Below are 16,611 nucleotides of genomic sequence, written 5' to 3' on the forward strand. Positions count from 1 at the left end.
ATGGGATCATGCTTGATCCTATGCAGTCCTGATAACCCGAATGCATTCAGAAAACTTTCAATCGAGCCAACCTCGACCTAATTAGCCAAGCCATACTCGTTCACTCCAGACCCAACCTGGTTGTGAACCTAGCATTTTTAGTGCTCTGAAACGTGCTCCATATGCAAGTGTAGTTGGCTATTGCATTTTCAATGTTCCAGTTAGGTTTTAAGATAAAAATCTTATGGTCTGGTGATGGATAACCTAATTATCCATTTGAACGAGCATTTAGTAACATACATAGGTGCTTGCATGTGTATGCATGCCTTCTACCTAGTGCTTGCATGGGTTGATCATATATCACTAGTGGAGTTTGCTTACAATAATAGTTATCATTCTAGCATCCACATGGCACCTTATGAAGCCCTGTATGGAAGAAAATGTCGGTCTCCTTTACATTGGGATGATGTTGGAGAGAAGAAGTTGTTGGGCCTTGAATTAGTTCAGAGTGCTAGGGAGAAGATTCTACTGATCAGGAAAAGGCTCAAGGCAGCTCAAGATAGACAGAAAAGCTGGGCAGATAAGAAAAGAAGAGAAGTGAAATTTCAGGAGGGGGACTTTGTATTAAAAGTTTCACCCTCGAAAGGTGTTACAAGATTTGGAAGACATAGTAAATTAAATCCTCGCTACATTGGACCCTTTGAGATTCTTTCCAGAGTAGGGGAGGTTGCTTACAAACTAGCTTTGCTACCAGAGTTATCCAGTGTGCATAATGTCTTTCACGTTTCTCTTCTACGGAGATACATTCCTGATCCCAGCCATATAGTACAGCACGAGCCCCTGCAGATTGATAGAGACCTGATTTATGAAGAGTATCCTTTACGCATCATTGATCATAAGGAGCAGGTCCTGAGGCGACGTATCATCCCCTATGTGAAAGTTCAGTGGAGCAACCATTCGGAGAGAGAGGCCACATGGGAACTTGAGGAGGATATGCGAGCAAGACATCCGTAACTCTTTGAGAATACAGGTATGTAAATTTCGAGGACGAAATTCTAATAAGAAGGAGAGAATGTGATAACCGCCCCACTTGCAAGAGAAACGGAGGGGGGGAGGGCATTACACCATCGTGCAGGCGTTCGTAACGCCTGATGGTGGGCGGTTACAACCGTCCGCCTTCCCAGTGATCGAGGCTACAAGAAGCCCCGATCGGCTACCATTTCACCACCCGTTCATCCTCCTTCTCCACTGTTTGTCTCCCTCTCTCACAATCCTCTCTGATTGGCAGGACCCGGTGTTAGACCCACGCCGCCGGAGTAAAGGGCCGCGTTGCCGGAGTAGGAGGCGGACGTTCTTCTTCAAGCAGGTAATGCCCTTACTCATAGTTATTCTTTGTATATCTAGTTTAGAAATTAAATCAAATAAAAAAAAAGAAGGGGGAAGGAAGATGGCGGCGGGCGCCGGCTGCGATGGCCGCAAGCTGCGTCGGCCGCAAGCCGCGGCGGCAAGAGAGGCCGTAAGCTGCGGCGGCCGCAAGGGCGGCCGGTGCCGGGGAGCGCCGCCGGCTGCGGCTCGGGCCCTCCCCGAGCCAGATTTCCCGTCCGCGGGAGAAGAAAAAAAAAAAAACTTACTGGTGGTTGATCCGCAACCGCGGGCGCCGGTCTCGGTCGTGGGCCGCGGGTCGCCGGCAGCGGGATGCAGACGCGGCCGCGGGCCGCCGATGCGCCCCCGAGCACGACCACGGGCACGGCTGCGGGTGTGGCCGTGGGCGCCGCAGGCTGGCCGCCGGGCGCCATCGGCCGCTGCCCGTTCTTCCCAAGCCTCCCGAGCTCGCCCTCCTCCCTCCACGGGAGAAGAAATGGGAAGAAAGGGGGAAGGAGAAATCGGGAGAAGAGAAGAGAAGGAGAAGAAAAAGAAAGAAGAAAAAAAAAAAAAAGAAAAGGGAGAAGAAGGTTCGGGAAGGAAGAAAAGAAAAAGAAGAAAAGAAGAAAAAGAAAAGAAAAAGAAAAGAAAAGAAAAGGAAAAAAAAGAAAAAGAAAAAGACCCTTAACGGGTCCGACTTAACGGGTCGGATCCGAGTTCGGGTCCGAATCTGTTAGGCCCAAATAAAAGAAAAGAAAAATGGGTTTAGCCAAATTTGTCTAAACCCGAGCCCAATCAGAATGGGCTAAGTCTGAACGAACCCAAACTGTGAATTGGGTTAAATCCGAACCAAATTAAGCCTAATTGAGTTGGTCTGAACCCAATCAAGCTGAGTTAGTCTCGGCAGACCCAAATTGAATATGAATCAAGCCAAATTCAAAATCAGTTTAACTAAATTGAGACCAAATTGACTTCGGGTTGACCCTGACTCAAGCCTAAATCAGCCACATTGACCCTGGACCAAAATTAAATCTAATTGGACTTGAAATTGAGCCCAATAACCTAATCAGAAGACTAAATTGACCCGAAAGGGCTAGACCCAATTAAGAACCGAGCCCAATTCTTTAATTAAAGACCCAATTGACCTACATGAACCCAATCTGGTTCTAAATTGAGTCCAAGGGCTCTAAATTAGGTAAATTGGACTTGAGATCCAAGCAAGTAAATTCATGTTATGATAAATTAGAAAATTATGAAATAAATAGAGAATAATGTGACCCCTATGTGATTTATTTAGGTGATCAAGGATTTGTCACTCGGACGTAAGAAATTGGCAAGCATATTGCTGTAAGTAACCTTGGCACTGATCTTAAAGTTTTTAAATTACTGTTTATTTACAATTATAAAAATGTATTGGTTATGATATATTTTTCTCAAAATTAGGATTAAGTATATGATTGCATGTAATTCATGAATTTGATTAAAGAGCATCCTTCATGAATATTTGATGGTGTATGAGTTATGAAATTATGATTATGTTAGACTGTATGAAAAATGATATTTGAGGCATGTTTATGCATTTTAAATTATATAATGCCATTTATCATTTTCAAACCTATTTATGATGATTATGATTTATGAAAGAAAGAGAATATGATTTATGAACTCTCAGATAGCTATGACCACCTCTAGAAATAGAGGCTAGTCGACACCCTGGAGCTAGCATCCAAAGAATAACAGGCCCTCTGCCAACGGGTTAAAGTTGGTAACGAATAACAGAATTAGTCGACTAAGATTAACAGGCCCTGTCATGGGATTATAGTGACCATAGCAGCATATCCGTCTGAGAGTATGTTTTATAAAGTATGGATAAATGGCAATATTTTTATATGACTTGCATTATCATGATTATGAACTTTTATGGATAGAACATGCATTGCTTTATGACCTGATTTGTGTATATCATATATAAATGTTTTATTTTACTACAACTGTTGGCTTTTTAATCACTGCATTGGCATAATTGTACTTGATCCAATAAGACAGTACCTGGTTACTTACTGAGCTGTGTAGCTCATACCTTTTTATCTACTTTTTCCTACAGATGAATAAGACCACTAGGAGCAGGGAGCTTGATGTTATTCAGGGTTGGGGTAATTGAAAATGTTATGTAATAATCAGATTTTAGAAGCTCTGTACTGTTCCAACTTCTTCAATAATATTATGACATTAGTAAATGAAACTATTTATTTTTATTATGAAATTTTATGTGGCTTCGTGTTATTGTGTGCATAAGATAGCAATAGCACGGCCGTGTCATGATCCGGATTTGAGGCGTGACATTTAGATACGAGGAAAATGCACATGTCACTCTTCTTTTTTGGAGAAATAAGGCTCATGTACCAAAATGCAACAACTTCGGATTATAATAGGGATATAGAATGCATTTTGTTGATTTCTAAAAATAAATTAAGGGCTTGCTTGGATAACTCCGTGCAATCCAACATGATTCACTGGAACACAAGTTAGGCAAGGCCCATGTCATAGTATTTACGGGAATTTTTCTAGAGTAGGCCCGTCTGAATCCTATGAGAAGAAAAAAATGACCTCACTAGATCTTTTTCTCATATTCGTAATATTAGACATAATCCGTGCACATTATTAAAAAGATATATGCTGAATGGGATAAGCCCGATAATCCTATAGAAATATCCAAACAGGGCCTAAGTAGGTAATCTGAATCCTCAAAGTATGTAGAGATGCCATTTTTTCCCTATAAGAGAGGATTAGCCAGATCTTTCTGAATCATTGCTCCTTCCCCTCAGCTATTGCATTCTCTGCTGTTTACCTATCTAAACAGCTAGTCAATTCTATATATGCAATTCTGACCTGTTCAATGTATTTATATATAACTTTATGGTCTCATTAGGAAATTCATTATCGAATCTAAGCTCCATGACAGGTACATAACCCAGTAGTCTAGAGTATAGAACGAGTATGATTCTAAGTTTAGGAGTTACGGAGCAATGCTTGTCCACCTATAAAATCTGCTACTACGTACATATTTTCTTCACTTTTACTCTTTTATTTGGAAATGTTTACCTTATTTACATTTATCATCCGTACTCGACATTTTATTCAAACTTTCTAATCTTTTTTTAGGAGTGACAAATGGTATTGTTTTTATTTATCATTTTATTTCATTTAGGACTAAACATATCGAAAAGGTATAATCGGAAGGTGTTATTTAGGTTCTTTAGCCCTACATAAGTATCCAAGATCTATCCAGTGTATAACCGATGTGAGACTAAATATATGCTAGTATAGATCCTCACGTACTTCTCTTATTTAAGTCCTTAAGTCCTCTCTAGGCCAAGACTCCAAATTTATTCAAATTCAATTAAAATTTTAGTACCAAAAGTTTAGATTTTGCCGGTGTAGTTTCTCTGCTCTTCAAAGATACTTCTGGTTTTGGATGTATAAAGTTGGAAGGAAGATGTGGTATGTCCAGCCAAAGTAGAAAATACCTCTTTAGTGTTCGGATCATTTTATTTCAGTTGACTTTGAGAAACTTATAGACAAATGTTGATGCCTTCTTATCTTTATACGACGAATTATTAGCTTATTAATCTGTGCTTCTCCATGTCCCAGAAAACATTTTTTGTACTTCTTGACTAGATTTCAAAACAGGTTGTGACATTTACAGTCATGAAATTTATGCTGAACCACTGAATGCTTCATTTAATTTCTATTACAACATATAAGTGCAACAGATCTCATTCGAAAATTATGTTATATATGCATCGGATTCAGACAGCATCATTAACAAAATCATCAGAAAGTAGATTAGTTATTAAGACCAGGATGCATGCAGCCACTATGATTTAACAGGATCAGAGTACCCAGCATACTTGCGGATTGTAATGTTTAATTCTCTTACTGTAATTAACCAGTCTCAAGTTCTCTAATTTTAGAAAGATCTTATCTATCATCATTTTTCTCATCAACAAAAATGAGATCGAAGAATGGAACATCCTATCATCACTGTCAATCAAGCTTGCTTGAAAAATAATTAAAGAGGAAACATGAAGGCTCCCCTTTGAGGAGGACTGAAGTCAGAAGGAACAAAAGAATAATCAAGAAGGTGGCAAAGAGATTGAAGTCCTGGGAGAATACTCAGTGGTGACGAAGGTTGATGGATGCTGATGTCTTCTTTTTAATTTTTTTGATGAAGAGGGAGGCAAAGCCACCCGGTCTTTATTAAAAAAGGTTTGAGTTTACAGAAACTGTTTTATAAAGAATTTGCAAGAAAGAAAAACACAGAAAAACAACAATTTTTTTTTTTACAAAAGATAGTAATCTGTAAGTAGATTAATTAAATTATGCAACAAGCTGAACAATCTTATATGTGATTTTAATCTCCTTTTTAAAGCGTCCATCCCTTCTACTTCATTGCATTGGTTCAGGCTGAATTGCTGTGTGGGTAATGAAGACTGGTAATAAATGTCAGCACGTCACAGCAAGAGCACCCACAGCCACGGTTTAATGGCAAACTAAAGTTGCAGCGAGCACCAAAACAGGGATGTTGGCATGCTGCAAACCGCAAAATTCAGCAACTTAGCAGTTGTGCTTAAGAAATTGCTAATCCAAGTAGTCTTATCACCAACCATGGATAGATATATGGATATGCTCATACTGGAATCTAACATGAACTTTTCCGGATTCTATGATGTAGAAAGGCTCGTGAAAAGCTTTCCTTTAATTACATTTTGCTACATTAATTATTTTTATACACCACTTCTTTCTTAACGATGTAAGTATCTTTATATACTTTTTGACAGATTTAAATTTACTGATGAAGAAATGAACACTGGATTGTCCCATTCTGAATTTTAATCACTCAGCTTATTTGTTGTTCCATGGATAATGATCGATGCCTGTGGTTTTAGCCATTAGCACCTATTTTACCAACCCATGATATTCGCTGTTGATATGTGGCAACGATCATGCCGTGTCCACTTCATCTCCACAGATTTCAGCTTCTAGATTCAGAGCCACCTAAATTACCCTTCCCTTGCCACCCAAAATGTCACTCTCCTCACCTACCTTACTATCTATGAGCTTCTATGAATGATGCACGTTCTTATTATCAAAGAATCAACCTTAAGAAAATTATCTTCTCAAGAAAAAAAAAAGTGATGGAAATAATTCCTTGATTTCCTCAGCCGACGATGCAACCGGGTTTGGCAGATGTCACCGGCTATATAATCCTATGTGATGGAAATCATTTCTTGATTTTGCTAATGATGTACATATTTGTAGAGTTTTTTTTTTGTTGTATGGATCGTATCATTTCTTTTCTTTTTTTTTTTTTGGTACATCGGCGGCTCACACCTGACGGGTGTAAAAATAGTCAACAAAATCAGAAAACAAAATATTGCATAAAGGCATAGGCACAGCCCCGTGGTCTAGCTAGAAAAAGCCTTCCTAGTGATGAGCCGTGATGAGAGTGGAAGCAACTCAGTCTGCAGTACCGTTCGCCTTTCGATATACGTGCGTGGCCTGGTAGGAGTCAGCTTTCCCTAGTGCTCTACGAATATCATGGAACAACGGCTGGTTCTCAGCTGAGCACCTCCGTCGTTGAATCCACTCGATCACCGTGGTCGAATCTCTCTCGAGGAGGATGCGACCCGCACCCAATACCCGCCTCGCATAGGAGACACCCTCCTAGGCCGCCCAAAGCTCAGCGGTCACTACTGACGAGTCAAAAATCCTCTGCCCGCCTGCCGCCACGAGTCTGGCGTCGTGATCCCTGATGACAGATCATATTATTCCTTTAATGTAAAGATATTGATCCCTTTGAAGTAGGGATATTGATCCCATATGAAGTGTATATAAGCATGTCATCGTAGCTAATGAAAATCAAGCCTTTTGGCTACAAATTTCTTCCTTGACAACAAAAAAAAAAAAAAAGAGTTCATTTGATGTCGATACTGTTCCATGATGTGCTGATGGATGTGAATCTTTTCCAAGAAGATCGAAATTTTAGTATACTTAGCATAGCTCGAGCTCACCTACCACCAATGATAAAAACTTGGACAATCTTCGTCTCATTGGCTTGCATTAAATTCTTTGTTCCAAAATCTATTCTATAAAGGAAGATCGCTAAATTTAGTGACGTTGATGGAAAGATTGTGATGGTCTCCAACTCTCTATTGTGGTGTTGGTGAGTGATGGAGCCTTTCCTTTGTCGCCTTTACAAAACAAAGACAAAACAAAACAACAAAGGCCAAATGGCAAGGTGTCCCAAGGAAAGCAACCCTGATGTTATGAGCCAATCTTTCAAGCAAAGAAGGGAGATTTGTCTATTTTCTAATAATATCTTTCAAGCCACTTCAGCCTTCAAAGAACAATCCTGTCTGTATCATCTGTACATGACTACAAACAGATGTGAGCTATTTTTTGGTCGGTTTCTCAAAAAAACAATGAAATGGGTCGGAGACATGATGCTCTAAAATAGCTCCTGGTTTACTGATGGCAAGAGATAAGAACCCAAAGCTCGCTTTTTTGTGGAATTATATTACCCTGGTCCTGATGAGTTGTTTGCTACTATCTGATAATATCCATACTATCTGATAATATTTATATTGCCTCCAATTATCTCATTGATTTCTAATCAGGCTTATGACTTGGATTTTAAAGTATATATATATAAAAAAAGCATTCAAGGGTGAAGATCCCAAGCTTAACCTAAGTACAAGTCCCTATAATCCTAGGCTTAAATTAGATTAGAATGTCCAAGTGCCTCCAACTTGTGTCTCAACGCATCAAGGAATGAAAGAGGATACACCATTTGATATTTTGACCTGCATTAAGCAAGAAAAAAAGAATCACACAATCCTCACATACTCCCTACGCATCCTCGCTAGATTAAAAGTTTAAATCCATACAAATTTAATTTCAGGCACTACAAATCTAATCATAAATACTATAATCATCTCGTAGTCAATCCAGATGAGCCCGTGCTACAATGTCCTCTAATCCATAAGTGCTATAGATCAGGTCCGCTCTGATACTATTTATAACAATTCAAGACCTATCCAGAAAGACAAATCGAGAGGTATTATTTAAATTCTTTAGTTCTATATAAGTACTTAAGATCTGCCCAATATCTAATGTGGACCTCTATAATAATTTATGTGTCATTTGTAGATTTACCGATGGAAATAATTATGACAATGTGCGGGATAAATTATAGAGCCCCTACGTAATCCAAGATTTTTTTTCTTTTTCTTTTTTTAACCCGATTCTAATGGTGGGATCTCTGTTTCTATTTGAATAAATCAAATAATTATAAAACCTATCTTTCTTACCAACCATAGCCAAGATGAGAGGATAAAATGTACAAACAGAAAGTACTTGGTGAAAAGCACACTATTTCTTGTGCTCGCTCTCCCTGGGAGGATCTTCTCTCAAACAACAGTCAAAGCGAGCCATCATCACCCATCCTTTTTGTGGCGTTGTGGGGCTTACCATGCTTGCCATATCCACCCGCTCCCCCTCCTACCAACAAATTGGTACCTATCAAACAGCCGGCTAAAGCCGGCTTTCGTTTCATTTGCTCTTAAAATCTTCTCTCTTCTTAGCCACGAAACGCGTCTTCTCTCTCTGTGGAGTCCAATTTCATTGATAAAATGGCTTCTACTTCACAGAATCCATCCCATAAAAAACCCCCCAAACCCCCTTGTGCGGTTGTTGGGCTTCTTCTCTCTTACAAATTGGGGAACAGAGGAAACAGGGGACTCTGGAACAGAGGCTTTCGAGGAAGATGGGTAGCTTGGGCGAAGCTGGTGGAAAAGAGATGTTTCCGAGCCGTCCGGATCCTGTTATGATTGAACTCAATCGATTGGAGGACCAACTTAGAGGTATACTTTTGCATAAAGAGGACTCCTCTGCTTTTTCTTTTATATTGGCAGCTCTGCTTCATGTATTCTTTTTCACATGGAGAACCATAAAACGGGTCGACTTTTCCTTCCTTTTTATCCAAAAAAATAAATAAATAAAAGGCTTTTACTTTCATAGTGAAGTTTAAATGGCGTCAAAATTTTGTTTTTTTTCTGTTTCAAGGGTGGAGAGTTGCTCTGGTTTTCATTTCATACCACCTATTTTCTAATTAAGAGTGTTCTGTTTATAATTTCTGATTTGTGTTCCTCTTTCACAACAATCTAATTCGTAACAACTGCTCAAAATTTCAGTCAAAGAATTTTAGTATATATTCATGTTCCAAGACAAATTGGGATGCCAGAATATCCATATTCCTGTTCTTCCTGAGCATCATTCTTTTTAAGCAAAACTGGACTGCCTTGCCCTACGGAAAACCATCCTTTATGATCTTTATTTTTATTGTTAATTAATAACCAACTTACCCATGAAAATGATGTATACCTACATGTAATACAGTAGATATCATAATTTAAGATCATAAAACAAGTTAGACTTAAAAAAAATGCTAAATAGACTTTTTTTTTAATAAAAAAAACTGTTAAATCTTCTTACTTTGTACAGCTTCTCACTTCATTCTTTTTCTTTTTTTTTTTCAATTTTCTCTCTTATTTGAACATCAAACATCTATTTCTCCCTCACTGCTAGCCCATTTCTTCTGAGCAGCCTGAAAAGAATCCAAACATCGTAGTTTGTCAGAACCGAAAACTTGATGCTTGTGATTAACAGGAAACGACGGCAGAAATACCAATGCAATAATTACTTGGGCATTAGACATGGCAGAAAGACAAAATTATTTTTCTTCCATTTTAAACAACATGGATAAAGATTTATAGCATAAGAAATTTGAGAGGGGAAAAAACGATGAGTATTGCTTCTTCTTGTAATGTATCGATCTTTTATTCTTCTTTTTCTCTGCAGTTGGTGCTGCATTTGTTCTGACTCCTCTTATTATTGCTTTTAGCTGCAAAATTGTTAGCCACCGTATTTTTTTAAATAATTGTATAATAGTGTCTTCCTGCTTCCCTACTTTAAGGGATATAATTGGAGCTTGGGGCAACTAATCAAAAACGTTACTATATATTGGATTAATTCTGGATTAGACCATATAAGTTTGAGATTCTTTGTGTAATATATCTTGTGAACTCTTCAGCATTTTCATTCAATAGCTGAGATCAAGAAATAGAAGCACTTTGTCTGCCATCTGCTTTGTGAAAGTTAAAAAAAAAAACATTTCTTTTTGTGGAGTTTTTGTTGTAAAATAAAAACTCTTCAGCTTATGGTTATGAAATTTTTGAATGTCAAAGTGCCTAGATTCTGTTTATACCGAGAGATAAATATGGCTTACTAGTCATCTATTTCTGATGTGGTGCTAGCTTTAATCACTGAGGGGATAACTTGACATATGACTTTATGTTCAGATGGGTACGAGAGGCAATTAGAGATCTAAAAATCCCAATACAGCTCATTGGTTGTGTTTAGGTTCTTGCAGTTTAAGAACACCTCCTGCTTACTTGGAATAACTATCAAGAGTCTCAATAGATATTTGAATTATGAATTATGCACTTGGATATTTAACATTAGAAGGAGTTCTTAGTTTGACATAGCCAAGCACACCTCCAATTCTTTTGCTTGTCTAAGTTCTTTGTTTGATTGCAGACAAGGACAGGGAGTTGGGACTCGCCAACAGTGAAATTAAGGCCTTGAAAGTGGCAGAACTTATGAAAGATAAAGCTGTAGTGGAGGTAACAAATGTACCAAACAACTTTTTCGTTCATAGCATATGGATATCATGGTTTTTTTCTTTAAAAAAAATAAATAATGATTCCGAGTTTTATTGTTTCCAGCTTAGTAATGAATTGAAGAAACTTGATTGCAAACTCAGAGCTGCCGAGAAGCAACTAGAGCAGAAGGTGTGCTCTGTGTTTCTTCAGTTTCAAATTTGTTAATATGCATGGTTTACTTCAGATGGATAGCCTCTTTGTTTACAACTTACATATAACGCTTAGCAGAATCTTGAAAACAAGAAGGTAATCAATGAGAAGAAAGAAGCCTTGGCTGCGCAGTTTGCTGCAGAAGCAGCTCTAAGAAGAGTTCATTCATCTCAAAAGGATGAGGAACATCTTCCAGTTGAGGCTGTTATTGCACCGCTTGAGTCTGATGTAAAGAAGTACAAGAATGAGGTATGAGGCTTAGGTTGTTCTAATGCGACTATAAGAAAATCTCTCGATGTTTCGGCTTTATGACTTTCATGATTTATACTGCAGATTGTAAAACTTCAAGAGGATAAAAAGGCTCTGGAACGAATTATGAAGTCTAAAGAGGCAGCATTGATTGAAGCAGAAAACATTTTGCATACTGTTCTTGAACGAGCATTGATAGTGGAGACTGTGCAAAACCGGAACATTGAATTGAGCAAGCAAATAGAGATATGCCAGGCATGACCATAGATGCATCCTTTTTGTTGGTTGACAAGCTGTGGAGAACTTAAGTCACTGATCTTTCTGGATGCCTTTATCATGGTTCAGGAAGAAAATAAACTCTTGGAGAAAACGAATCGTCGGAAGACTGTAGAAGTGGAGAAGCTTACTCAAACCATTCATGAACTTGAAGAATCTATTCTTGCAGGTGGAGCAGCTGCTAATGCTGTGCGTGACTATCAGCGCCGGGTTGCTGAATTAAATGTAAGAATTTAGTTCATCATCTATTCTTCCTCCAGATTCTTTCTCCAGAGGTTAATTTGGGGTATTAATTCATGATCTACTATTCTAGGAAGAGAAAAGAACTCTTGAGAGAGAGCTAGCAAGGGCTAGAGTTTCAGCAAATCGCGTGGCGACCGTGGTCGCAAATGAGTGGAAGGATGACAATGACAAAGTCATGCCTGTCAAGCAATGGCTGCAAGAGCGAAGATTTTTGCAGGTACTGTTTGACTCGAACAAAATGCTAAGGATTCTCACTGGTTTGCTTGACTGCTTGTATTTTACCTTATTTTCATGAAATTCAAGTGCTCTGTGCGTTCCTTTTTAGAGAAAACAAATAGGAGGCCTGGTCTTTTCTCAAAAGCATAAGAAATTACTAGTGCTATTTGAACATCGTTTGGAGATATAGCAAAAAACATGGCTATAGATCATACATGCATTTATCATTTGAAACTCTAATTATGTCTTGATTGCACCTATGGATATATAAGAATTATCATGTTAATTACATTTCATGTCTTGACTTAAATAGTGATGCATTTGTAGGGGGAGATACAACGGTTGCGGGATAAGGTAGCTGTAGCAGAAAGAACTTCTAAGGCAGAAGCCCAGATCAAAGTATGAAATCTTACAGATCACCTTTTTTGGTTAGTCTTTTATGTTTTACACTTATTTCTAGGCTTTCCATTTCATATAAATATAACAAACAGGATAAACTAAATCTGAGGCTGAAGACATTGGAAGAAGGTCTAAAGCAAGCAGCAAGCTTATCAATAAAGCAAGTTGAGAACTCTGAGAAAAAGTTAGGGGGCCTTTCAAATGAGGAACCAAAAAAGAGATCAACATCTCAGCCAAGGGCTTCGGTTGCTGCCTATAAACTGTCAGTGCTACAGCAGCCTAATTTTGTACCAGAAGCTGTCGACACTAAGAGCCCAAAAAAGAGATCAACATCTCAGCCGAGGGCTTCTGTTGCTGCCTCAGTTTTGCAACAGCCTAATTCAGTACCAGAAGGCATTGTCACCAACAGAAATACCAAACGAACAAATAGCTTAAAAAAGAAATTTGGTACCGGAGAAAAACTGGTTAGAAAGAATCTATTGGTTCCAAAAAGCAATTTTTTTGATGACGGTGGGAAGGAGAATGCAGAAAGAGTCGCTAACTTTAATCAGAATATTAGTGCTTTTATTCAAGTAAAAACAGAGGTTTCACAGGAAGGGAAAGCCAAAGGATGTGGTGACATTGGGTCACAAAATAAGGGTGGTTCGGAAGATGGCTGTGACGTTGATATTCAAAGAAAGATAGAGGTTCCACAAGGAGTTACAGCCAAAGGATTTGGTGACATCATGCCACAGAACAAGGGTGTTTCAGAGGATGCCTGCGAAGATATGGTATCAGGTTTTCTGTATGACAGACTGAAAAAGGAAGTCATCAACTTAAGAATATCACATGAGGAGACAGATCGGTTGGTGAGCACTAAGGATGATGAAATCAAGGTGAACAACAAAGTTTTAGATAATGAAAAGTTGAACAACTTTATTTCTTCCTTTTTTTCTTTTTCATTGCATATGCTTGTATTCCTATGCAGTTGCTCCAGAAAAAAGTTGATGCACTAACAAAGGCAATGGAAGTGGAGTTGAAGAAGATGAGAAGAGAAGTGGCAGCCAGAGAAAAGGAAGTGTCAGTGAAGTCGGAGGATACTAAACCAAGAAGCAAAACCCCAATCATCTCAAGAAGGTACATACTTGTTTGGCCAATTGGCCTCTTGAAGTGTGCTTAAACTAAATTTTATCTTGATTTGCTTCTCTTTTTCATTAACATGTTTCCTGTACTGTCGGGAGGGGGAATGAGAGAGAGAGAGAGGTGAAATGTTTCCTAGAGGAAATATTTGTAGCAAAGTAAGGTCCCACTTGGATCTAATCAGGTCTATATTGGATAATGGGGATCTAACATCACTGATTTGACTAGTTGGATGTGATCTACTAGCCATAAACTTCTTAAACACCAAAATTTATATAATTTGGGAATTCCTAGCCTATACATTAAGTGGTCAAAATATTAGATAGTCTAAATAATATCAAATTATATATACTTTTTAGATCACTGTAGGCCAGTGATCTCCAAATCATATAATCTATTTGTGTGTAAGCTGTTTAAAGGTAACAGATGATATCTAATAGCTCAGGTCATCAATATGGGGCCAATATCATCCAATCTAGATCTAATCCAATCTGAGTGGAGAACCATTCGAGCGTAGCCAAGTCCAAACGTAAATATTTTTTTCTTAACTCTTATTTACAGTTTCAGTGTAATTGAAGCACTAACATCATAAATTAAGGAAACTCCCATCCTTTTTGCATAGAGATATTTTGGTGTTCCTTTATATTTGCGATTTCACAATTTTGAATTAATCATTTGGAGACACCACAATGTTTCAGAAACTCTGCCAATTCACTGTCAGGTAATTCCAATATACTTAAATGCATACTTTTTATGGAATTCTTGAAACTCTTATACTGCTGCTAAGCAACTGATCTATACATTTAGATTTGACTGACTTTGCTTTGCTTTCTTTAATTATGACATGGCCATTTGGTTTTGCAGTGCTGTGAAGCACCAGGAAGCCTCCACAAATGCAAGAACTTAAATTTGCAGAAGCCTCTACAAATGCAGGAACTTAAATTTGCTTTAATACTCTTTTCATCAGCCACACGCAGTGAGGTTCTCAGGTACAGCTTGGGAGAATATGATGGTTCCTAGTTAAAGAAATTTGTGTTTATGGAGCAAGGGAGAGTGCAACTCTGCAAAACTTTAGACATGCATGTTGAAAATTATATTCACAGTATGGAATGAAAGCAAATTCTGTTTTCTATAAATAGCCTTTTAAGATCGATGTCGACAAGCACTTGAAGCTGCTAATGCTGCCGACATCTCTTGGTGAAATGATTAGGATTTTTAAGTAAACGTTCCATCCTGCAAAGCATTATTTTTCTTATTTGGAAGATGATGAAGAATCCTTTGTCATCACTGACCAAGTAGTTCTTCTGTATACTTGTCAGAAGTGAACAATTTACATATTCCTTGCTTGGTCTTGCTCAAGTTGAGATATATCTTGCTTTGAGGAACGCTACCTGCAAACCAAGAACAAAACAAAGAGAGAATAATGTTTAGAATCAATTATCTTCGATGATCAATGCATGCTGAAGAGTGTACATTCACAAGGTTGATCAAAACTGTGTATCCCTTCATGGCAGAAGTTGCAGTTAGTGTACTGAAAACCAATTAGATGCACTATTGGAATTTGGAGGACAGATGCTCCTTGCTATCTGATCACTGCGTTTTGGAGCTACAATACAGCTTCCTTGAGCTTGTAGTACTAATTCTTGTCAGCCTCTACAGCCTCTACTGATGAATGCTTACGTTTCATATGCTTCTTCTATCAGCATGGAGATATTTGCAGTCGAACAGTTTGAATTGGTCCGACTTGCAGATGCATCGTTCAGTGTTTGAGACAAGCAAATAACTAGTAATAGGGTCAACTAAGGACATCTCACAAACCTTCTTAAATTAATAGGAGAAAAAACTAACCGTTTCGCTATCGATTTGCTTCCCGTGGCTCAGAAAGACCAAAGTCTCTTTTCTAGATGCTAGCCAATAGCCACCTATCAGTAATTAGTTTTATAGTTAAGCACGGAATACATGTCTATCACTAGCTCTCCTCTTGATTGCTTTGTATTGTTCATAACTTGCACCTTTTCCCATATCAAAACCAAAATTTTTTAATGCAATAAGAACTTTTAAATTCTACACGAAACATCTTGATTTCTCTTCATCTCCATTGTCCCCATGGTGTATGTTAGTGGACACCAATGCAAGTCATTGACACTCTTGATCATTAGATTTATATCAGCAAGACAAGAGCCCAAAGACCGGTCTATCTTTTGCTACATGCATTTTAATTTCTAGTTCCTTTATCTTGAATTCTTCGGTTAGGGCTTGATGGATGGAGTTTCTACTTTTCCCAATCCATCTGTTTCTGGACATTTGTGCAAAAGTCCGCATGCAAAGGTTTATTCACCTATCCATGCAGAAGTTTCCTATAACATTCAGTTATGATATTGTACTGTTGTGTTATCTAGAGATGGTGATTTATGATCCGGCCCATCAATGCAATCTACAAATGATCAGCTTTAAGTAGCTTCGAGTTTGACACAAATAAATTTGGATCGTAAACATATCAATCTATCTAAACTTGTTTATTAAATAAATTAGGTCTAGATTTAAATATTTGATTTATTAACTTATTTTAGCATCTTTAATAATTGAATTGGATCATAATCCAACTCATTAAAAACCTGCCTAACCTATTTAGAATATGTTTAATCCGTTTCTATCCTATTTTACCTAACTCATTTGATATGTTTAATTTATTTAAATCTATTCGATCTGTTAAAAATTTATTTAATTTAATTTAATATATTTAATAAATAAATTATACGGATCAGATTGAATTACATGCTTAATTAATAGATCATATTTATATCTAAATTTTTAACATGTTTTATAAATACAT

General features: G+C 37.8%; 2 protein-coding genes across 3 annotated transcripts; both read left to right on the forward strand.

Moving 5' to 3' along the window:
• The first annotated feature begins 387 nt into the window (after positions 1 to 387).
• Positions 388 to 993, forward strand: LOC120113327 (uncharacterized). The gene has a single exon (XM_039134469.1). It carries the CDS (start codon positions 388 to 390, stop codon positions 991 to 993), a length of 606 nt encoding a protein of 201 aa, XP_038990397.1.
• Positions 994 to 8,746: 7,753 nt separating this feature from the next.
• LOC103704220 (microtubule-associated protein 70-4-like) lies at positions 8,747 to 15,146 on the forward strand. Of its 2 annotated transcripts, XM_008787421.4 has the most exons (11): positions 8,747 to 9,266; positions 11,002 to 11,087; positions 11,190 to 11,255; positions 11,355 to 11,525; positions 11,610 to 11,780; positions 11,871 to 12,026; positions 12,115 to 12,261; positions 12,588 to 12,659; positions 12,752 to 13,534; positions 13,627 to 13,775; positions 14,643 to 15,146. In XM_008787421.4, exons 1-11 carry the CDS (start codon positions 9,170 to 9,172, stop codon positions 14,683 to 14,685), a joined length of 1,941 nt encoding a protein of 646 aa, XP_008785643.3. In that variant the 5' UTR covers positions 8,747 to 9,169; the 3' UTR covers positions 14,686 to 15,146. The 2 variants fall into 2 exon arrangements, with proteins under 2 accessions (XP_008785643.3, XP_088567404.1); XM_088711278.1 differs by lacking the exon at positions 11,190 to 11,255 and having other exon boundaries at positions 14,643 to 14,914.
• The last annotated feature ends 1,465 nt before the right edge of the window (positions 15,147 to 16,611 follow it).

This window comes from Phoenix dactylifera, chromosome 15 (assembly GCF_051530095.1).
Source record: "Phoenix dactylifera cultivar Ajwa chromosome 15, Ajwa_hap1_PhDact_Kaust_v1.1, whole genome shotgun sequence".
NCBI classification, from domain to species: Eukaryota; Viridiplantae; Streptophyta; class Magnoliopsida; order Arecales; family Arecaceae; genus Phoenix; species Phoenix dactylifera.